Genomic DNA, 25,127 nt, shown 5'->3' on the forward strand with positions numbered 1-25,127 from the left:
GTGGTGGTCAGGAGCAACCAAAACAAAATACACTTTTAATACAATACAGAAAGCTAACTCCACAGCAACAGACACTTAGCTAAGATCGGTCAGCACAGACACAATGGAAGCTTGCTAAATAATAAGCACTCACAAATATGTGATGACTTGAAATAGGAAAAATAGTCTATTTCCTCTCTCCTCTTTCTTCCCAGGAAGGCATACATAGATGGAGGATATAATCCATACAAGAGAGTTGTTTGACCTCAGGGAGGGTGCTCTCTGAACGTTCCATTACTTGCTATTCTGCCAATGGTCTAAATTTAACCTTCCCCTGAAACAGCCTTGGAGAGAGGGTAAAGGGCAATGATTCTCAGGATCTTAACCATTCTTAATTAGAGCCTGAAGGCCAACTGTGTCCACAAACTTCACTGTGCTTGGTATGTCAATGGCTCACAGATGCTTACCTCTAGCTTCCCTGATTGATCTCTATGATTCATTTGCTATCTGCCCAGATGAAAAGCTCTTTCTCTGCTAACTCACCATATCCAATTCAGCCCTGCCCTTCCTCAGTCTTTGTTCTCTTCTGCCCTCCTCTTTCACTGCACTTTCTGGAACACCTGCTATGCTGCTAATAAGCTCACTTACATCCTTTTTCTAACAATCTTTCCAATTTCTGTCTCCCATAAACTGGCTTTTCCCTGAAGCAACTTGTTAAGCCAAAAGAACACTCCTCCCACCATTATTCATCACTTCCTCTAACTTTGAAGTGTATTCCAAGTGTGTGTGTTACCTTGTCTGAGTTACCATCATCTTCTCATTTCTAGCTCATTTTCCTTCCTTCCTTCAGTAAGTAGCTTAAAGTCTCACTCTGTCCCAATCCCTTTTCCTCTTTGATGATTCCAATATGCATACTGATGTTTTTTTTGAATATCTTCCTAATTCATCAATCTCTTCATTCTCATTGACTTATATCTTGACCGTATCTCAGCCATGGGCAGAAGTGGGCATACTTTAGACCTTACTACCACTCAAAATGGTGTCTACTCAATGATCTTGAACTTAGAATGATCTTGAAGTTAGAAATTCTCCTCTCTGATCATAATCTCTTGTCCTTTCGTCTCTCTTTGCCTCATTCTTCTTAAACATGTGTTCCATTTTCACTTCCAACTCCTTTATCCCTCTCTGTTATTCTAGCCCTTTACTCCAGTTTTGGCCTTATTTTCTTCCCATCGTTATCTTGACCCTATACTTAAGCACTTCACCAGAGCATAATATTTCACCTTTGAATAACTTTCTCCTTCCATTGTTCTCTCTTCCATTGTCCTTCCAGTGTTCATGCCCTACCTCTATTCAACCTCAAGCCATCCCTGCTACCTGCCTTCTTCCCTCCTGCTTCCATGCCTCTGAACAAAGAGAAAGTCATACAATAACATTGTTGTATTTCATAACAAATTCAGGGTCTCTGACTTCAACTGCGTCCTCAGTGATGCACCGCAATCCTTTTATTCATCCCTGATTCTCTATCACCCCCTGAAGCAATTGTTCCAAACTTCTCTCTCTTCAAGCCGCTACCCCATTTTTCTCAGATGATTTAACTCCCTGCTTTATTGAGAAAATCAAATCTACCCTTTGTTAGCTCCAACATCCCCCCTACTTCATCCCTCAAAACTGCTTTACATCATCTGTTTTCTTTATCAAAACTAAACACTTTACTTATACTCTTTAGGTGTTTGCCTTATAAATAACCTCTCTCTCTCTCTCTCACCTATCTACTGCCTCCTTTCATATGTCTTCTATCTTTAAAATACCTGCTTTTGACCCTACCATACCATTAAGCTGTCATCCTATATTTTTCCTCCATTTTGTAGCAGGGATTATCAAGAAGGCCTTGCTGAAATGACGCAGAGAACTCTTGGTTGGTCCCCACAGTCACTGGAGCTCCCTTTAAGATGATTGACAACTGTGAATCAAGGGAGATGGTCTATGCTTACAAAACCTCCCCTCTCTCTATAATCTCTATGAGTAAGGCTCCACTCTTTTTCTCTCTTTCTCTTGGGTTCCTAGACTAGAATTCATCAAAGGTGGGATGGAAGGGATTTCTCTCTCATTCTTGGGAGTCTGGGACATTCCCAGTCTTACGAGTTATCTCCTGGGTAGAGAGTTCTTGAGCTGGAGAGCAAGTGCTGGCCACCCAGCAAGAGAGGATTTCCTTAACAACATACTTCTCAGAGGAGAAAAGGAACAACAGGAAGTCAGTTCTATGCCTGAAGGATTAAAGAAAGCCTTACACTAGCTGGGTGGGAGATTAAAATTAGCCAAACTTGCAGTGGTTGTTATGGGTTGCTTAGACAATGCTAGAAGTGAATGTGAAATATCTATTTCCAATTCTACAAAGGGACTTTGCCTTCCAGGAGGGATATAATGAGTATAATTAGCTAAGTGAACATTTTATGCTTCCTATATTTGTTCATTCATGCCTTTTAGTATCTTGAATTTTGTGTGGGGTGCAATAAAAACTGTCCCATATTTCATGCCCACACTGTACACTGAATTCTTGTTTCCAACTTTTGGGGAAACCCTAGACAGGATCCATACCTATCCTTTGTGGTAGAGATTTTCCTGGAAAAATCATTAGATTGTGAGCTCCTTGAAGACAGGGACTGTCTTTTGCCTCTTTTTGTATTCTTAGCACTCAGCACAGTGCCTGGCACATATAGTAGGTGCTTAAATTATTGACTGACAGAAATCCAGGTAAAGGTACAGCCAGAGGGAAATCTTGGCCCTCTTTGGGGTCAAATGCCCTAGGATGGATCTGGGTCCCTTTAAGTACAACACCTTCCCCACTGGGACTCCCTGAGCCATGGGCTACAACTTTCGATGCCAAACTCCTCAAAAGGGTCATTCTATATACTCTGCTTATTCACCTCCTACTCACTCCTCAGTTCTTAGTAATCTGACTATTGATATTTCCACTGCAATGAAACTGCTTTCTCAAAGGGTTTTCAATGATCTTTCTTTTTAGGATTTTTTTGTTATTCTGAACTAAACAATCATTAATAAACATCAGGTCTGTACCAAAAGATTTTGGGCAGCCCTCAAAAAATGTAGGGTTGCCACTGCACCTGGGCCTGTTTGTCATGTGACCCGCAGCAACCAACCATGGTCAGTCTGTGTCTAATCTAACCTATCTGCTCTGGAATCAGTTTACAACTTGGACAGATCTGACGAACCATGAACATTTCTGTATTACAAAAGAAAAAGGGTTACTTGTGAAACAACAAATCTCTATAGTGTACAGTTGGTCTTTTCTTTTTTTAAGTATGTGACAAATTCATCATAGTAGTTCCAAAATTGTCCTGCTTGTCTATGTCTCTCTGGATTTCCTTATGATTTCTTTGGTGCACTTAAAAAATCCTTCATTGATATTTTTTACTTCGCCTTTTTTTCTTATAACATCATTACCTCCCCCTTCCCCACCACCCTTCTCCCTCCCCCCACCAATAAAAAGCCCTACCTTGTAACAAATACACATAGTCAAATAAAGCAAATCCACACATCAGATACGTATGAAAATGTATGTTTCATTCTGCATCTACAATCCATTACGTCTCTTCAAGAGATGAGAAACACCTTTCATCATTGTTTTTCTGAAGTCACGGTTGGTCATTTCATAAATCTGTTTCCTTTACATTGTTGTAGCCTTCCTGCAGCTGAAACCTGAGCTCCAATCTAGCCTTAGATATTTACTAGCTACATGAATGTCTTTGGGCAAGTCACTTAACCTCTGTTTGCCTCAATTTCTTCTTCTATGAAAGTGGGGGGAGGTAATAATAGCACTACCTCAAAGGGCTGTTGTGAGGATCAATTGAGATAATATTTGTAAAGCACTTAGCACAGTGCCTGACACATAAAAGTCTATAAAAATGTTACCTGTTAAGATTAATACAAATCTTCCCAAGTTTTTCCCAATTTGTCTCTTTCATTATTTCTTATCATACAATGATACTCCATTACATTCATATGAGGCAGCTAGGTGATAACAATGGATAGAGCAACAGACCTGGAGTTCTGAAGACCTGAATTCAAACACTACTAGCAATGTGACCCTGGGAAAGACACTTAACCTATCTGTTTCAGTTTCTTCATCTGTTAAGTGGAGATAATAGCACCTGCTTGACAGGGTAGTTATGAAGATCAAATGAAATAATATTTGTAAAGCACTTTGCAAACTTTAAGGTGTTATATAAATGCTAACTGTTGTTAGGATTACTATTATTATTATCCAGAACAATTGTCATTTAATAGTCTAGACCCCCTCCTTCTGAACATTTATACTCTTTAGCTTCCATTACACAATTCTCTCATGGTTTTCCTATTTGCCTGGCTGTCTCTTCTCATTCTCTTTTGCTGTATCATCATCCGTCTCTCATCCCCCAAGTAGGAGAGGTTCTGTCCTGCCTCTGTTCTTCCTTTCTCTGGTCACACTGTCCCTTGGTGATCTCATTATCCTTCATGGCTTCCATTATCCCTACAGAAATGACTCCCAAATCTTTATATACAGCCCTAATCCGTCTCCTGAACTCTAGTCCTAGTTCTCTGAATACCAGTGGTCATTTCCCCCAGATATCTTACCAGTACCACAAATTCACCATACCCAAAATGGAATTCATCACCTTTTCCTCTAACTCTGCCCCTCCTCCAAATGTCACTATTTCTGTAAAGGGTACCACTATCCTCCTAGTCACTCAAGTTCATAACCTTAGACTCATCTTGATCTTTTCTTCACTCTTACCAGGCATATTTAGTCAATCCTCAGGTCCTATAGACCCTACCTCCACAACAGCTCTTTTTGTACTGCCATATCTTCCATTTAAAACCACAGTATCCCATATCTTGACTATTGTAAAATGGATCTCCCTGTCTCCATTCTTGCTATTCTCCATTTCATCTATCTTCAATACATCAACGGATTGTTGATCTCTTCTGAGACTGTTCCCTCCAATGATACAGATTCAAGCTACTCATGCCTCCTCGTCTTGTGTGATTCATGTTTATGTTGCCTGTAAGTTTTCCATAGAAACTGGGAGTCTATCAGAGTATGGTTCAACATTATAAAGGTCTCAATGCAGCATATAGGCTATACATCTGATATCCTTTTCTGTAAATCTTTTTAATTATTTTTTTTTGTGTGTCCCATATTATGGACAGTTCTATGCTGGTCATGTACTCCAGTTTATTGTATATAGACTCCCCCATGTTTTTCTTCATTGTCTTTTGGACGATCTATAATTTTAGTTTTTCCTAGTTTTGATTCTTAACCATCTAGCATGAACAGGAAAATATTGGTATTGATAGACAGATTTTCCTTCCTTTACCTACGTAGCTGCCAAAAAAAAAAATCTTCCTAAGGCATAGTCACTCCCCTACTCAACGTCTCCTATGGTTCCATATTGCCTATTTAAAAAAAAAATACAAACTCCGTATTTTGACATTTAAGTCCTTCTACAGTCTGATACCAACCTACTTCTCTAGACCTAGTTCATATCACTCTCCTTTATTCATGCTAAAGTTCATTTCAACTAAAGTTCCCCAAACTCCATAGAACTTCTCCTCTTTCTACGAATTTACATACTTCCAATGACTAGAATGAATTCCCTCTCCACCTTTACCTTTCAGGTTTCTTATCTTCTTTGAATCCTCACCTCAGGTGCCTTCTCCAGGATTCAAATATTCCTGAATCATTTAGGATCTTTCTTTTGTCCTTATCATTCCCTGTTGCTGTAATTCAGTCATTTTTTTCAGTTGGGGGGTTTTCTTGGCAAAGATACTGGAGCAGTTCTCCATTTTCTTTTCCAACTCATTTTACAAATGAGGAAACTGAGGCAAACAGGGTGAAGTGATTTGCCCAGGGTCACACATCTTGTATCTGAGGCCAGATTTAAATTCAGAATAATGAGTCTCCCTGACTCCAGGCCTCAAATTCTATCCACTGCACTACCGAGCTGCCTATTATCCCCATCCCCCCCATTATATTTATCTGTGTTCCTATTGTATGCCATCTCATAGAACATGAACTCCTTGAGAACAGAACGTGGAGGGAATGTGAGACAGTGAAAGAAGTCCCAGAGCAAAAGAACCCAAGTTCAAACCCCATCCAGCTCTCCCATTTAAACCTTCATAGCCTTGGAAAAATCTCCTAACTTCCCTAGGCTTCCATTTTGTCATCTGTCAAAAGCGAGGGGTTCTAGATCTAGGCCTCTGAGGATCCTTCCAGCTCAAGATCTATGAATGAACGGTTTCCTTTCTTATCTTTGAATCCCTAAGGCCTAACACAATGCCTTGCTCATTATAGGCATGTATACTTTTATACTGAATTGAATTGAATACTGAAAAGCACTCAGAAGCAGCAATGATAAGAAAATAGTTCACAGCTAGATGGGTATTAAAAGTTGCAGCCATGTTTCTCAGGAGGCCAGAGTCTGTATCCTAACACCACTCCCTGCATGGGACTCAGTCATCTGTGGGATTTGTTGTGCTTGGGATCTAAGCATACTTGTCAGGGGTGTGTTCCTAAAGATTGAAGCCTACTTGTCAGAATTTGAGGAAGTTTGACGGGTCGGAGATGTGCCCAGCTCTTTTGCCATAGGGCTATGGGCATAAATCCCTGTGGTGTGCTCTGGTCCTAGAAGCACAATAAGAAATTTCCCTAGAATTATTTCTCATTTAAGATCATCAGGATGAATGGAGTAAATAGGATAATCAGGATGAATTTACTATGTGCCTGGCACATAGTAAATTCCTAATAAATGCTTGTTGACTGACAATACATATGTTGTTCGGTCACGTTGGACTCTTTGTGACCTCATTTGGGGTTTTCTTGGTAAAGATACTGGAGTGGTTTGCCATTTCCTCCTCCAGCTCATTTTATAGATGAGGAACTGAGGCAAACAGGGTAAAGTGACTTGCCCAGGGTCACACAGCTAGTAAATATCTGAGCCAGATTTGAACTCAGGTCTTCCTGACTCCTGGCCTGGCACTCTATCCACTGTGCCACCTTGTTGCTCACAATAAACATAGATTACATTTAATATAGTACTTTATATACATAATCTCACTTGATCCTCACAAAAACCTTAGGAAATAGCCAGAATTGTTGTTATTAATACCATTTCAAGGATGAGGAAACTGAGGTAATATGTAACCTGTAGTCTCCTTTGAACCTCACCAGTCCTATGAAGTAGATAGTATACGTTTCACTGATCCCATTTTACAGATTAGGAAACTGGGGTTCAGAGTAAGGTCAAGGAGAACCACACTGGGTCAGAACTCAGAATTTGCCATGCCAGTTATTTTGGGGACATTGATTTTGACCCAAATTAAAAATCATTCCCGAGCTGAAAATTTCTTGATTTGAAATGATGACTTTCAGCAGGAAGATAGAAAATGCTATTTAATAGGTCCACCAGCTTTATAGGAAATTAATCATGGTTCTAGTTGCATCTAAGTGGTGCAGAGGAATAAGTACTGGGTCTGGAGGCAGGAAGACATGAGTTCAAGTGGGACCACAAGCACACAAGCTGTGTGATCCAGGGCAATTCACTTGACCGGTTTGCCTCAATTTTCCCACTATAAAATGGGAATAATAATAGCACTTCCCTCACAGGCACTATATAAGTGTTTATTCCCATCCCTTCTTTCAATATTGGTCTGCAGACTGAAACCTAAAGGAGATTATGCTTGGTCTTCAAGAATGTTGGATTTACAGATACATAATACAATTCATTATATTTAGACAAGTACAGAGACTAGACCTGAGATTTCACTGGTACAGGGATCCTTCTCATATGAGGAAACTCCCTGCACCAGTACAGGTCAGCATGTTTTTGCAACTTATAGCCATACAATGGGATCTAGAACAGAGATATCAAATTGGACTGGGACTCACAGTACTCCTGAGGGCAGCCAGAACCAGATTAAGATAAACTGGGAAATATTTAACAAAATAAATAAAAATACAAGAGAACATTTTTGCTTTGTTCGGTCATTTCAGTTGTGACCCCATTTGGGGTTTTTTTGACTAGAGTAGTTTTCCATTTCCAGCATATTTTACAGATGAAAAAATGGAGGCAAACAGGGTAAAGTGACTTATCCAGGGTCACACGGCCAGTGTCTAAGGTCAGATTTGAACTTGGGAAGGAAGATGAGTCTTCCTGACTACAGGCCTGGCACTCTATCCACTGTACCATCTAGCTGCCCACAATAGAATACAGTTAATGTTATTAAGTAGTTTTCTAAGTCTGTCTAAGCAGTCTGCAGGGATCCTTATATAAGGTTTAGTGACCCTGTTTCTATCTGAGTTTGACACTACTGTCCTAGGACACTGAGAAGGTCACCCAGCCTGTGTGTGCCAGAGGTAGCTGCTAAACCCTGGTCTTCCCCACTCCAAGAATGACTCTCTATCCATTTTGCCACATTATCTCTCTACATTTCCATATAGCTTTATATTTATCACATTGATTAAACACAAATTACCTCATTTTATCTTCACAATAATACTGGGAGAGAATTAAGCCACATTTTACTGATTGAGAAACCAAAACACATGGTAAGTCACTTACCCAAGGTCACAGCGAGTCAGTGGTGGGCATGGCCACATTATCTGGGCCTCCTGATTTCCTACTTCAAAGCTCTTTAAATTATACCCCTTTGCAGTTATCTCTTTCAAAATATCAAGTGGCTCCCCGGAACTAAATTTTCGCCAGGCCAGACTGTGGAAGGGCTCCCCATAGCTACTATCCATTGCAAATGGACCCAACTGAAACTCATTAGATGACTGGAGCTGTCTTTGAATCAGGTGTGCCGAATTTGAGGGGAGACTTGAGAATTACTTCAAGGAAGTGGAGAGCTTTAGAAAGAAAGAAGTGGTAAACATGGAGGAAATGAAGAACAATGTTGAAAAACTTAATGATTTGACTAAAAACCTGGAAACAGCACTAGTGGAATTTGAGGTTTGTGATTCTGGGTTGTGGGAGGGAAGGGCACTGGGTGAAAAAGACCTGAGGCTCTTTGTTGCTCGCATAGATATCACTACTTGCAACTCAGAACCAGTTAAACGACTTCTTGCATTTTCTGGTACCTATGAATGTCATGACTAAAAGTCAGAATTGTGACTCTGTCTCAAGGAGGGTTGGAGAGTACATATGATGCTTACTACCTTTGTGACTTTAGATAAGCCCCTTAACCTCTCTGGGCCTCAATTTCCTCATCTGTAACATGAGGGGATTGGATGAGATGACCTTAGTTACTCTTCCAACTCTAGATCTAGGCTCTCTATGACTGAGTCACAATGTGGAAGAGGGAAAGTGAGAGACTGGGGATTTAAATGTGGATCTCAGAGCTCCCAGTCACTAGAAAGCCTCTGGGCTGTGGCAGGACCAGGTGATTTAGGTGTCTGGCAGAGGGCATTGATGGTCAGATGGCTGATTATGCTGTTTGCTTTTCACAGGCAATCAACAGAGAGGAGGAGCTGTTAGAAAAGGAGAAGAGTAAGTTCCCCATTCTGCAGGTGGTGATGACCAACAAAGTGCCTTTTGAGCAGCTCTGGATGACAGCTTACAACTTCTTCACCAAATCAGAAGAGTGGATGAATGGTGAGGAGAATGGTCTGGGGCAAGTGATGCCAAACTGGACAGATCTGGAAGATAAGAAGAGAGGGGGAGAAGAAAAGGGGGGGTGGAGACAGACAGACTGACAGACCCACATACACACACACACACACACACACACACACAGAAAGTAAGAAATAGAAACCGAGATGGAGACACTAAGGTGGGAAGAGCAGGACTATTTCCAGGGTATCACAAATTAGAGTAACTACTTCAGCCTGATCCTTCAGAAAGGAGAGCTATTCCATCAACTCTTGCTATAATATACAAACACAAATTTGGGATCATAGTATTTAGAGTTAGAGATCTCTTAGACTTCATCTATTCTAATCCACTCATTTCTATAGATGAGGAAACTGAGTATCAAAGACAAGACATGAATTGTCCAAGGTCACACAGGTAGCAGGCAGTAGATCTGGATTTGAACCCAGGACCTCTGGCTTCAAATTCTACATTCATTCCATAATAATCACTGGTATTTTTTATATAACTTTAAAATTTGCAGAATGCTTTACATATATTATCTCATTTGATCCTCACAACTACCCTTCATCTAAGTGCTATTGTTATCCTCATTTTACAGGTGAGGAAACAGAGACCAAGAGATATTAAGTGACTTGCTCAAGGTCACACAGCTAATAAGTGTCTGAACTCAGGTCTTTCTGACCTCAAGTCTAATATTCTATTCATATCCACTATAACACCTGGTAAATGTCATAAATTTCCCCTTCCTATTGTACAGATGAAGAAACTGAAATTTAAGTGACTTGACGAGTGTCTGAGTCAGAATCTTAGCCCAGGGCTTTCTTGCCACTTGTTCTCTCCGCTATATCACACTCCATTATGCTTAACTTCCATACATAGAATCAGCCTGTAAACTCCCCACACCCCAGTTAGACACATTTCCCCAACCAAAACCCCATCCTTAAGGCCATCACTTCCGGTAAGAGTTATAAATAGGGTTGTTTGTGAGTCAATTTCACTCTGACCAAGAGTCCTACTGGGTCTATTCAGACCCATTGGCACCTATTCTTTCTCTTCAAGATTCCTGTCACACAGATGTGATTAAAGGTTCATGGATATCCCACCTTCCTTCTCAACCCTCTGAGGGAGTTGAAAGGAATCTTAGAGATCATCCAGTCTGGGGGTTCTGAGCCTGGGAGAGTTTCTGTAGATAGATTTGGAGGGGTCCATGAACATATATCTTTATTTTTACTCACCTCTAACTGAAATTTAGCATTTCCTCCAATTATTTAAAGACATTACCCTGAGAAGGGGCCATGGGCTTTACCAGACTGTCAAAGGGGTCCTTGACAACAAGAGAGGTCAAGAACCACTGCTTTAATCCAACCCTTCATTTCATTATAGGCTGAATTAGTTGTGTTTTAGCACAGCTATTATTCAAGCTCCTATTATCTGATGCCTTCTCCTTTAGAAGCAAACATTATCCAGAATGGGGCCATCACTGCTCTGGCAGATATGGCAGACAGACAGAATAAAATGAACACACTGTCACTTTGCAACAACCATTCTAGGCATAACTATTTCCATCTCTATGAGGACATCATTTCACGGTTCTTGTTAACACCACCCAACCTCAGATGGTGGCTCTGCAGCCAGCATAAAGAGCCTGGGACTAAGAGGCTGAGGGTTTTTTCCTAGCCTGTTCACTCACTTGCATTCACTGTACGACCTGGGGCAGATCACTTTATCTGTTGGTGCCTCAGTCTCCATATCTACAGAGTTGAGACAATGAAACTTGAGGGAATGTGATAACTGAGTCAGATTCTTCATGGTTGGAGGGTAATAATTCCTTGTGACTAAGACACCTTTTGGTTGCTGCTTTAATCATTGGCAGCACTGAAAATCATCAGCTACTCAATAATACTTCTCCCTTAAAATTGGAAAGGATTTACACACCTTTTCCATTAGATTGTAGACTTCTTAGGCTAGGATTGTGTTTTGCCTCTTTGTATTCCTGACATTAAGCACAATGCCTAGATAATAATTAATGCTTAATAAATGTTTATTGATTGATGACTTGATTTTCTGTGCCACTAAAGAATAGCTGAAGCACAGGGAGAATATGGCTGAACAGGAAATTAAAATACTTTAATAGAGTCCTGTAATTGGAGTCAGAAATTCTGCCTGATATTTACTATGAGTCACTTAACCTGATCTGTGAAATGAGAATAATAATATCTGTAACACCTACATCACAGGATTGTTGCAGGACTCAAATGACACGATATATGATGCTTTGTGAATTTTAATAACATGTATAGTGGTAGAGAACCAGTCAGAGGCAAGTCCTGCCTATGACGCATAATGGCTTTGTGGACCTGGTGCAAGTTACTTAACTTCTCAATACTCTAAACAACTAAGGCTTTCAAATTACAGAAAAAGAGGCTGACCTGCATTGGTAAAGAGAATTCCCTGCAAATGTTTGTTATTATTGTTTCTTTCTGAGGCAGGAATTGTTAAAGAATTTGGGTTTACAACATGTGACTTGTGTCTCTATAACCTGAAACTCCCCTTCCTTCTATCCCTATATGTATATATCTATAACCTGAAACTCCCCTTCTCCACTCTTGCAGGGCCTCTGTACACACTAAATGCTGAAGAAATCACCGAAGAAGTGGGCAACATGTGGAGGACAATGTACAAACTGACCAAGACTTTGAGTGACCTTCCTGGACCCAAGCGTGTAGCCGAAAATGTCAAATTCAAGATTGACAAATTCAAGATGCATCTCCCTATCCTGGCTATCGCCTGCAATAAAGGGATAAAGGACAGGCACTGGAAGCAGGTCCCTTCTACAATCCTCCTAAACATTCAGTAACATCCCTGCCATCAACCTAAAGCTAATTTCTAAAATTCTTGCTGCCTTATGAAACACAGATCCTCAGACTATTTAGAAAGGAGTTCCTTTTTCTCTTACTGAGGCTTTTTGAGATCATGGGATAGGAGGAGATTGGGTAGAAGTGATCATGAAGCAGGTAATGAGCAAGGGTATTTTCCATAGCCCATGATGTCCCTGTCCCTGTTATCAATTCCCAGTGATCATGGGAAAAGCAAGGAGAGCAATGGTAACAGCTACCATCAAATAATCAACCAGGCTGGGCTTCATAATTTTGCCAACTGGGATGATTATATAGAAGCAATGCTTCTCAAAGTGTGGTCTGGGGATGCCTAGGTATTTCTAAGACTCTTTCAAGGGGTCCATAAATATTAAACTCTTTTCATAATAATAATGTTTTAATTCCTAAAATAATAAAGGTTGATCAATATAATCCACATAAACAAAAGCTCTTAAGGGTCTTCAGTCATTTTCAAGATTGTAAAGGGGTCCTGAGACCAAAAGGTTTAAGAACTTCTATGCTAGACTAGGGCCATAATTTAGTTTGATGGGTGATCTTGTCACCTTTTCCAAACAGATGATAATAATAGTATAATAATAGGTACCACATAGTGTACTTTAAGATTTGCAAAGCATGTTACTTATATATTATCTCATTTACTCTTCACAACAATTTTGTAGAATGGATTCTATTAGTATCCCCATTTTACTCACAAAGAAACTGAGGCTAACTGAGGTGGAATGACTGACCCAGGTAGAGTCATCCTGCTAAATGTTTCTCAAGATCTGAGCACAAGTTTTCCTGACTCCATATTCCACACTCAGTCCACTACACCAAGCTGCCTGTCAGATGAAGGCTATATAGAGAATACCCAACATGGGAATGAGAAGTTTAAATAGCAGAAAGAGATTAAGTTAAATGCAAAGGAAAACCTCTCCACGAAGGGGAGTAGCCCTAACTCCCTAGGCTTGAGGCACCTGCCCAGGCTCTTACAAAGGAGTACAGATAACCACCTTTTTGAGTTGGCCTAAGTACTGTCCCTCTCCATTGGAAAACCTCTTTTGATTTTCCTTCCAACCTTTGGGTTCTATAAATACAAATAACAAATATTCCACCTAAAAATAGTTGGGATTTTTATACATACTCAAGTGTGAGGGTGATGTGTGGTGTGAAAACAGACTGAAATAAATCTCACTGTGTGGCTAGTGGAATCATAGACCCTAAGAGCTAGATAGAAAAAGTCCTTTGAAAGATCATTCTGGAGGATTGACCCTATGTGTTGATAGTGCTGTGATTTGAGGGTCTTGAAAAGGATCCTAATAGACCACCATGACTTACCCTCTGTTCTTGTCTGACCTGGAATCACCATAATAGGAATCAATAATAGGGGATCCCCAAATATGGGGATGATATTTGGGCCTGAAGGTCACTGTCAGAATGCACATATATTATGTATTACCTAGGAAGGAAGGCAGACAGACAAACAGGCAGTCCCATGACTCTACCTCCCCACACTTTTCCAAGTATATCAAAATGCTTTAGCTGCTCAGATTAGCTAACTATTCCTCTGTAAGGCTCAGAGAACCTAGCCCTGAGGGGATGAGTTACAGCCAGGGAAATGTCATTGTCCTAGAAGGTGAAAAAATATAAGACCAACAAGCCTTGGGTCACTAACTAAGGTGTTAGTAACAATGCAGTGCCCCTTCAAGGGGTACTTATATTGTGAAAGTGGGATCCAGAGAGAGAAGTGCTTAAGCCACCAGAATGAAACAGAGTGGTGGAATGTTTGACACTGAGGAACATGGGGGAGGAGAGAACTGATATTCTCCCTGATAGACCACCTGGATGTCTGGAGGGTGGGATGAGCAGGCAGTGAAAAAGGCACTGAAAGGAGGGCATCATAGACAAATTCTGCATACTTTATAATTTTGCCCAGAGCAAGTGCTATATTTAATTCATCAATCTTATAGGTGGGGTTGTAATCACAGTGCTATCTATACTTTGTCCCTCTCTCTTTCCCTTCCCTTCTATCTCTCTCACGTATATAAAATACATATATAGATGTGTGTGTATATATATGTGTATATATATATATATATATATATATAAAATCAAGTTGTACTGCAGAGAAATGGGCGGTGTTAGCTGCATAGTTCAGGAGAACAATATTACAGAACAATTTTGCTTAGAAGTTGACACTTGGGTTTTCTCATGGAGTGAAAACTCTACAGGGTTCTAGTAGGAAAGGTGAGAATTCCATCTGAAGCTCAGTTCGTGTCATTTCCTAAATGAATCCTCCCCCAATCACCTGCCCATCCCTACCATTTTCCCCTAATTACTTTGGATATATTTTACTTTGCACAATCAGCACAGTGCATGGCATATAGTACATGCTATATAAGTATTAGTTATGGTGATGATGATAATGATGATGATGTACAGGGTGTCACAAAAGTCTTAATGCAAGTTTTAAGTTTTAATAGCTCAAATATATCATTTGGGCACATGTTGTTTTCCTCTAAAATAAGTTTCTTGTAGACATTTTTTATTGTTCAGTCGTTTGTCGTGTCTGATTCTCAGTGACCCCGTTTGGGATTTTCTTGGCAAAAATACTGAAATGGTTTGCTATTTTCTTCTCTAGCTCATTTTACTGGTGAGGAAACTGAGGCCACCAGGGTGAAGTGACTTACCCAGGGTCACACAGCTAATAAGTGTCTGAGGCCAGCTTTGAACTCAGAAGATGAGTCTTCTGACTCCAGGCCTGGCACTCTGTGTACTATGGTGCTGCCTAGCTACCGTTCCTGTAGGTACAGTAGTCAACAAATGTTGAAAAGTGGAAAAAGCACTGACTCTGATATCATAGGACATAGATTCAGATCCCACATCTGGTGCTTACTACCTGTATAATCTTAAGTCACTTAACTTCTCTAGGTTTCTGTTTTTTGTTGTTGTTGTTGTTTTTTAAATCTGTAAAATAAGGGGGCTGGACATCCAACTACAGAATCTCTCTGATTGGCTACCTCCTATAATAACTATCTTGAACCCACGCCTGGTACAGACCCTTGCTAGTGTGGGAAGGCTTCATGCCCTGTGTTTGGGATATGACACAGAAGGCTGCTTGGGAATTTCTAGTGAGGACCTTGATGCTATCATCATCTGGTTGTCAAAAGAGCAAGGATGGGCTGAGATTGTGAGGGGGGTGAGTTCTAGCTTAATTTTTCTCTTTGTCCTAGGAAGGAATTTGGTCTGGGAGTGGAGCAGGGCAGAGGAAAGCTTCATAGGTGACTAAAGGAAGTCATTATATTGTTTCCACCTGACCCCTTTGGTTTGAGAAACACAAAAGACGTAGATGGTATAATGCAGGAGTGGGGAACCTGCAGTCTCGAGGCCAAATCCAAACGTCGTAGAACAATAAAAGGATTTGTTCTGTAAAACTTGGACTCGGTCAAAAGGCTACACCCAAGGACCTAGAAGGCCACATGTAGCCTCAAGTTGCCCACCCCAGACTTGGAGCCAATAACCGAACAATCCTGCTTCAGACATTTATTAGATGTGTGACCAATTCACTTAATCCCTCTGAGCCTCAGTTTCCTCATTTGTAAAACGGGGATAAAAGCATTTATCTCACACAGTTGTTATAAGGATCAAATCAATAATGTCCAAAAAGCCCTTTGCAAATCTTAAAGCTCCTTATCCATGTTAATTAACATTCCTGGAGATGGTTAACATGAGACATAAGGAATAAGAAATGCTCTCTTCCTGAGTTCAAATCTGGCCTCAGGCATTTAGGCACAAATTCAGAGATATCTCCACTCCAAATGTCCTGAGCCTGACCTGTGGTAGAGCCTTCTGAGCTCATATTAGTCTGATCAGCCACAGTCAGACACACTGTATCTTGACCCCAACATAGTGACGTTATTTTGGTCCTTTCTGAGAAGAAAGGACAACAACCAACCAACTAGCTGTGTGACCCTGGGTACATAACCCTGTTGACCTCAGTTTCCTCATCTGGAAAATGAGTTGGAGAAGGAAATGGCAAAATCCTCCAGTATCTTTGCCAAGAAAACCCTGAATGGAGTCCTGAAGAGTCACACATGACTGAGTTTTGTGCTGCAAGTCTTGAAAGTATTATAAGAAGTGTTCATTGTTAGCTCTTGTCACTATAATCTGATCTATTTTCTTTCTCTCTTTTAGATCAGTGAAATAGTGGGGACTGAAATACAGCCAGATGAAACAACTTGTCTTTTAAACATGCTGGAATTTGGAATGAGCAAGTTTATTGATAAGTAAGTGATTGAACTCTTCCTTTAGATGATTTTTTTCATGGACCAAAGAGAATTGTGAGATGCCATATATCTATGCATTTCCTTTCCTTTTTCTTTTCCTTTTTTTTTTTTTTGCATTTAAAGTTTCATCATATTTCTTAATAAGGCTCACATTGTAACATTAGTATTAACAAAGTATTAATTCCCAGCTGCATGTGGTATGATTGAAATTATGAAATTGAGGTGAGACAATGAACAACAATTACCACCCCCCCCCCCAAAAAAAAACAAGTAAAATGGAAATCCCTTAAAATGAAAAGTGGGATATTTCTGAGTTTCCCTTCTGCCTTCAAATACCCCATGCCACCTGTTTAGGGAATGAAATAATAAATCATAGAATTTAGAGTTGAAAAGAACCTTCTAGATCATTTGGTTCAATCCTTCCTTTCATTGTGCAAATAAGGAAACTGCAGACTAGGGAGGCTAATGTCTTAGAATTTACTTATCTCTGAATGTTGTCCTGACCTCCAATTCTCTCAGCCCAAGAATATACACTCCTTGAGAGCAGGGACTATTTCGTTTTTGTCTTTGGGACAAACTGTGTTAGTTACTAACTGTGACTAACAGTACCTAGCACATGGTAGGTATCAATAAATGTTTACTGAACTGAAGTAATTTATATAGCATGAGGGAGTTTATGAAGCATTTTTCTTACAACAAAGCTATAAGGTAGGGTAGGGGAATTATTATTCCCATTTTATAAATGATGAATATGAGGCTCAAGGTCATATGCTACTAATTAGTTTGGCACCCTATTTTCTGACTCCCAAATTCAAAATCCTATTGCATTTTGTAATCCAGAATCTTTTTTTAAGATTTTTATTTAAAGTTTTGAGTTCGAAATTCTTTTTCTCCCTCCTTCTCCCTTCCCTGAGACAGTAAACAATCCAATATAGGTTATACATGTGCAATTATGGAAAACATTTCCATATTAGTCATTTTGTACAATGAGATTCGAATAAAAGAAAAAAATAAGAGAAAGAAAGTGAAAAATAGTGAGCTTCAATCCATATTCAATCAATATCAGTTCTTTCTCTGGAGGCAGATAGTATACTTCATCATTAGTCCTTTGGAATTGTCTTGGATCATTGTATTGTATTGTTGAGAATAGTTATGTCATTCAGAACAATACTGCTGTTCTCCTGGTTCTATTCACCATGCATCAGTTGATGTAAGTCTTGCGTCCAGAATCCCACAAAACCCTATGGGTTAGTTATTATTCTCGTTTTAAAAATGAGGGAATTCAGAGAAGCTGGTTGAAATGGGATCTGAAACTCAACTTTCTGACTGTTAAGTTCAATTTTGTTCCTATTATACCTGCTATTTTTAAATACTGACTTTTTCCCATAACTCATGTTACCTCCTTGGTTTTTCTACTACATATTACTCAGGGTATGAATGGCAGAAAATTTAGGAAGTGAATTGCAGACAGTGGCCCTAGGAGTCAGATTCAGGGATCACCCTACACTTCCCCAGAGTATTACTTAAAATTATCTGCTCCCTCTAAGTTTTCCTCTTTTCCCCCAACCTCTGTGTCTGTCATAGAACTTGAAATTCCCAACCTTAGTGGTCTTTAAGAGTCTACAGGATAATTGACTCCTTTGGAAAAGCAGTCGGTAAAGGAACTTTGCTAACTGGGAGGGTAAGACTTTAGCATAATTTGTGTTACTTGACTAACCCATTAAAAGCCTTTATCATATGCATCTAGAACAGGTCCTGACAGAATGGGACACCAAGCTGCTAGGTTTGGCTGCTGAGTCACCCTAGGAGTTTCAGCCTTCAATATGGCGAGAGGCTTACGGCAAAATGAGGCGCTGGGCGCTTGAGGAAAAGGGGTGGTAGAGAGTTTGGTTATGAGCACGCGAATTTAGCCTGTTTCATAGGTTTGCCAGGTCTGGTAAGTGTGTGGTCTCAGAATCAGGACCCCTGGCTTTGGTGTGATATCAAGAGTGCCAGGCTTGTCCTCATGAAGACCTAAGTTCACATCTTGAGCCTGGGTAGGTCAAGTAACAACTCTCTTAGTCTCTGATTCCTCATTTGTAAAATGAGGCTGGGGCAGCTAGGTGGCATAGTAGATAGAGTGCTGGGCCTTGAGTCAGGAGGACCTGAGTTCAAATCCTGCCTCATATACTTACTAGTTGTGTGACCCTGGGCATTTAACCCTGATTACCTCAATTACTCAGCTGTAATATGAGCTAGAGAAGGAAATGGCAAACCACACCAGTATCTTTGCCAGGAAAACTCCCAAATAGGGTCATGAAGAGTCAAATACAACTAAAAAACAACTGAACAACAACAAAAAATAAGACTAATAATTACACCTGCCTTTGGGGTTATTGTGAGGACCAGATAATGAGTTAATCTATGTAAAATACTTTGCAAACCTTAAAGTGCTATATAAATGCTAACTATATTATTGTTTGTAAGTCTTCTAAGTCAACAAACATTAAACCTCTGCTACATGTAAAGACTGGGAAAGTTCAACCCTGAGCATTCTTTTTTCTCCCTTAATAAAAAGGCAATGATAGCATTTCTACCCTCCCCATAAGATTTCTTTTGTTCATTTGTATGTAATTAATGTAGTTATCTGTGTGGGAAATATCTGTCTTATTAATTCTTTGTGCTGACATTTTTATCCCAAACTGGCTTTCTCTGGCTTTGAGCACACTGCTGAGCTGGCTGCCACCCTTTCTTAATCCAAGTGTGCTCAGGGAATGAAAACTCATTTTGGTATTAGCCTCAGTAAGCCATAATTAGAAAAGGAAATCTGATGATGTCTTTTGGATTAGCGATTGTTTGAGGTTCTCTGCACCCCTGATTCCATTCATTAGTATTATGGATAACTGAGAATTCATATTCCTGTTTTTGGACATAAAACAGTTATCCCAAGTCCCACCCTAGAACCTTAGTGCCTGTCATTCATAATTCCATGTGAGCTATAGAAACAGTAATGATTATTTTTTTTCCCAGCAAAGTTTGGGGATGCAATGTAATATTAAAGAAACAGCTGTATATGGATTTGGGAGACATGAGTTTTGGTTCTAGGTCTGCTATTAATTAGCTTTTTGAGCGTGGCCAAGTTACTTCTTCTCTTATCATCCTTATGCCTCTATTTTCTCATCTGTAAAATGAGGGTATTGTACTATATACCTCTTACAATCCTATTCAGCTTTAGCTCTCTATGAAATATGATTTGTTTGACCTTATCGAAACAGAAAATTAATTGTCCCTTTTCTTAGCCCTCCCTAGACATTCCCTCAAGCCTATAATCCCAGCTAACAGGAAAGCTGAGGCTGGTGGCTCTCTTAAGCTCACGAGTTCTCAGCTGCTGTAGGGCTAAAGCGGGTCCTGACTAAATGAAGAATTTCATATGGTGAATCCCTAGAAGCTGAGAGTTACCAGGTTACTGAAGGAAGGGTGAATTAGCCCAAGGTGGAGACAGAGCAGCTCAAAGCTCTCTTGCTGAACAGTAATAGGGACAGTCTCATGAGTAGTTCCTGCACTTCCTGGGTGAGAGACCCAGTCTTATTTTTTTTTTTTAATTCAGCCTTTGTGTCTCCATTTTTAGTCACAAAGTATCCATTTCCATAGCTCAAGACTCAGGCTTAAGATTGAGGAATCTGGTTCTGTTCCCACCTCCTTCTATAAAACAAAAGATTCCAAAGTAGTAAATCATTTGTTCTTAGTAATGTTAATGGAAGAAAAAAAAAGAGCAACTTTTTAAAATCCTATTATTTATTTATTAACATTCATTTAAAATTTTTTTGAGTTCTGAATTCTTTCTCTCCTCTAACTCCTCCCCCACCCATTGAGAAGGCAAGAAATGTGATATCAATTATACATGTGAAATCATGCAAAACATATTTCCATATTAGCTGTGTTGCACAAAAAAAGGGAAGAAAAATAAAGAAAGTAAAAAAAAATTATACTTCCAGCTGCACTAAGACTGCATCAGTTCTTTCTCTGGAGGTAGATAGCATTTTAAAATGTGTAAGTGACTGGGGTGGGGGTGAAGAGGGAGCAGCTAGGTGGTACAGTGGGTAGAGTACCAGCCCTGGAATCAGGAAGACCTGAGTTCAAATCTGGCCTCAGACACTTACTAGCTGTATGACCCTGGGCAAGTTACTTAACCCTGTTTGCCTCAGTTTCCTTATCTGTAAAATGAGCTGGAGAAGGAAATGGCAAACCAGCAGTATTTTTGCCAAGGAAACCCCAAATGGGGTCATGAACAGTCAGACTCAACTGAAAAGACTGAAAAACAACAAGTGGATAAGGGGTATTGGATATGGTTAAAGCAATTGAGAATAAACATAGGCCCTGTGACTGAATTCAATCCAATTAAACACCACATATACACTGTGTGCAGAACACACTGCTAGGCCAGGAGGGAGAGCAACAAAAACTCCCTGACCTCATAGAGCTTATAGTCTTATGGAGAATGTAAATTCTAAGCACATATGAGTGTAATAAAAGATAAGTGATAAGGATAGTATAGAGGGGACAGATAATGTTTGCAGCAGATTAGACAGACCCTAAAAGAAACCAGGTTGTGGGTGAATGGGCAGGAAATAAAAATAGAAAATGGCCCCAAGACCTGGTATTTCTTCAGAGCCTCGTATTTTCTCTGCCAGAAGATACATCATTTCAATGACCCTGATAGCTTCTGTAGAGGGCTTGTGCTCCCTGGTGGGTCAAAAAAAGTGTTAATAAGGCCAAGGGCTTTCTGAATTTCTTCAAAGCTGTGTTAAAATACCTCTCCCGGGTTGTTTTCTTTTTCTTCTTTCCATTTAGACTTGAACCTATTAGTGCAGCAGCCAGTAAAGAATATTCCCTGGAGAAAAACATGGATAAAATGAAATCCGAGTGGGCCAACATGGTTTTTAACTTTTCGAAATACAGGGACACGGTGAGTTAGTCAGACATTCTGACCATGCTGTTTTTATAGAGATGTTGGGGGAGGCAGAGAAGGGAAAGGGAACCAATTTGCAATCACTCTATTACTAAGTTTTGAACATTAATGCACATCTTATTTCATATTCTGACCATCTACTTCAAGGGGTGAGTTGCTAAAAACCTGAAGGTTTGTAGAAAAAAAACGAGTACTTACTAGATATAAGGAGTGAATTGCTAAAGCTGAAGGTCTGCAGGGAAAGAACAAGAAACTTAGTGGATATAGGGAGCCAGAGGAAGCATGGTACAATCAATTGATCAATAAGTATCTATCAGGTACCCACCTACTATGTGCCAGGCGCTGTTCTAGGTTCCAAGGATTATAAAAAACAAAGCTGAAAAAAAAATTCCTACACTGAAGGACCTCAACATTTTCTCAGGGGAGCTATCAAGGGAGACTACAGGTACATATAGCAGAAAGAGCTCTAGATGTAGAGTCAGTGGACCTGAGTTCTAATCCTGGCTCTGCTACTTGATAATTGTATGACCTTGGGCAAGTCATTCACCTATAAAATGAGTAGTTGGACTAGATTTCTTCTAATCCAGCTCTGTTCTATATCCAGATTGACATATCTAAAATCTATAATCCTCTGGTACTTAGATTTATCCAGGATCCATCTCATAACATTTGTAAATTACTTAGCACAGTGCCTGGCACATAGGAGGCATTATTTAAATAAATATTAGCTACCATCATTGTCTCATTTAAAGGTAAATATATTATATTCTGGACATTCCCGGTCATCACTAGTTTGTGGCAGATGAGGACTGGTTATCACCCTTGGGGAACTTCATTTAGACTGAGGTTCATATATTTATGTTTGTGTGTGCATGCACTCTGAATTTTCCACCCTTTCCAAGACAAAGTTGTAGGGGAGGAGTGAGAAAGACAGGGATGGAAAATTCTCCCCTTCTCTTCAAAAATACCCCCAAATGGCATGGTTTTGCATTTTTTGTGCCAAGTTTTCTACTTTAAAAGTACCTTTGATCTTCATTTTAACTTTTTTAGTAGAATGGAAGTTTTCTGAAGGCAATGTCTTTTTTTTTTTTTTTGGTCTGTGTGTCTCCCTAATGCCTATCTAAAGTACTCAATGCATGGCAAGTGCTGAATAAATGTTTGTGGAATTTAATTGAGTTGATTTTACCTGTATACAAGTATTAGAAGGAAAGGAGGGTGGGGAGAATACTTGATTTTTCCTGGCTTCCCAACTAACTAGGGATGTTCCTGTGTGTCTACATACTCATCTTTTAAAATTCACATTTGAAAAAATAAAATAAAATAAATTCACATTTGTTGACCACTAGAACAGAAGATTAATAATAGTGATAATCCCTTATATTTTTATAGCACTTATATTTTTCCAAGTGCTTTCAAATGCATTATCTCATTGGATTAGCTGTGACCTCTGTGCACATATTTATGCTACGATCATAGTGGGGGTAGGAGTGGAAGAATTAATCACTTAAAATCTATTTTCTAGGAGAATAAAAATTCCATTATACCTGGACATACTGATTATATGCAACAGAAATTGTTCCTATCCTAACTGATACAGAAACAGGGCCAGAGTACTTCTTATCAGCTAGTGATGCTGTGGATAAAGCACCAAGCCCAGTCAGGAAGATCTCAGTTCAAATTCTACCTTGGATACTTCCTAATCTCTGTCTGGCTCAGTTTTCTCATTTGTAAAATGGAATAATAATAACACCTACCTTGCAGGGTTGTTGTGAGGGACAAATGAGATAATAATTATAAAGTGCTAAGCACAGTGCATAGCACATAGTAAGTACTATATAAATGTTAGCTATCATTATTTTTGCAAAAATTTTCAGTCTTTGCTAGCCACTGTATGAATAAAGCCAGTGCAGGTTACAGAGAGCCAGGCATACTGCAGTTTATTTATCCACTCAAGAGTGACATACCCCATCAGTAGGTGAAAGATGGGTGTGTCTCACAATTCCACGGATGACATATATTTAATCTCTGCTCCTGAGCTACATGACTCAGAGAGTTTTGGGTAAGACCAGATAGGACATCTAGGTAGGGAAAAGGTACATTTTTAGCAAAAGAACAAGCATGCTTAAATTTTTGTACACCAGAAAACTTCTTTTTTTCCCATTTAATAGTATTTTATTTTTTCCAATTACATGTAAAGATAGTTTTCAACATTCACTTTTATAAGATTTTGAAAAACTATCTTCTTTATCAGTCAATTGTTTGCATTTGTTAAGCTCCTACTCAGCCTTTGTGAGTGGGTGTGTGCCTGTGTGTCTTACTAGATAGGATTAAGAAAAATGAGAGAGTTCCTGGGAACTATTCAAAATCCTATGAGTTTTCTTTTGAAACCTTAAAGTGATTAGGGGAAGGGAAATACCAGTAATTTACATGATAACAGCAAATATAACACAAAATGGAGTCCATCAAGTTCTCCCCCAAATCCACTTTCAACATTGTTATTGTTGTTATTATTAAAAAGAATGACTATATTGAACATTTTGTTCTTGCGATATTCTTAATTAGAATCTCTGTATTTGCAGGACATGAATATCCTGTGTTCAATTGATGACATTCAGCTAATACTTGATGATCATGTGATAAAGACACAGACCATGTGTGGGTCACCTTTCATCAAACCCATAGAAACTGAAGCTCAGGTAAGAGGATGTAGGTTGGATTTTTTTTTTTAAGTATTCTGAGTTCTTCCTTCAAGGTACAAAAGGTTGAACTATCCTCCTACTCTCTATCTCTTCTAAGAATTATGGTTTCCTGTGAAAAGTAGTCAGCAAGCTAACCAATCATTGTGGGAGGAATAATCTCCTTTTTGAATTCTTGTAGTAGTTACTGCTCCTAAATAAATCTACCACAACACAGAAATTATAGAGGTAAAAATCTAGATTTTATTATGCTTAAGCACAGAGATTACAATTCTAAAGAGGCTTTTTATAGACAAAATCATGGCAGAAAGATAATTCTTTTACTTGTTGTAATCTTGTACATTTTTTAGGCTATAAAAGTTAAAAAAAAAGACAGATTCATAATTCCATGTTTCCTTCAACGTCATAAAAGTTGAAAAAAAAACATAGAATAAATCCCCTAAGGAAACAAATCTAGTTAAATAGACTCTATAGGAAAACTAAGTAAGGTTCCAGATTAAACATTGAGTTTGTAAAATCCTACATTACCAGGCTACATTTTCAAAAAGTTACAGTAGGCCAATTGAGAAAAAGAGATTTGTCACAAAGACTTGGAGTCAGAGAAATTTTTCCACAAATAAAATCTTTTTGGGGAGGCTTTAAAGATGCTGTATTCCGGGGCAGCTAGGTGACGCAGTGGATAGAGCACC

At 39.3% G+C, this 25,127-nt stretch overlaps 1 protein-coding gene across 1 annotated transcript in view; it reads left to right on the forward strand.

Moving 5' to 3' along the window:
* Positions 1-25,127, forward strand: part of LOC114052192 (dynein heavy chain 3, axonemal-like) — a 176,229-nt gene that overhangs the window by 46,598 nt on the left and 104,504 nt on the right. The window contains exons 16-21 of the mRNA XM_027874669.1: positions 8,837-8,990; positions 9,488-9,632; positions 12,245-12,456; positions 16,703-16,794; positions 21,625-21,739; positions 24,322-24,438. Of these exons, the coding sequence (XP_027730470.1) occupies positions 8,837-8,990; positions 9,488-9,632; positions 12,245-12,456; positions 16,703-16,794; positions 21,625-21,739; positions 24,322-24,438 (835 nt within the window). The remainder of the gene's footprint in view (positions 1-8,836; positions 8,991-9,487; positions 9,633-12,244; positions 12,457-16,702; positions 16,795-21,624; positions 21,740-24,321; positions 24,439-25,127) is intronic.

The sequence above is a fragment of the Vombatus ursinus genome, unplaced genomic scaffold, assembly GCF_900497805.2.
Source record: "Vombatus ursinus unplaced genomic scaffold, bare-nosed wombat genome assembly UNPS02014807.1, whole genome shotgun sequence".
Lineage (NCBI taxonomy): Eukaryota > Metazoa > Chordata > Mammalia > Diprotodontia > Vombatidae > Vombatus > Vombatus ursinus.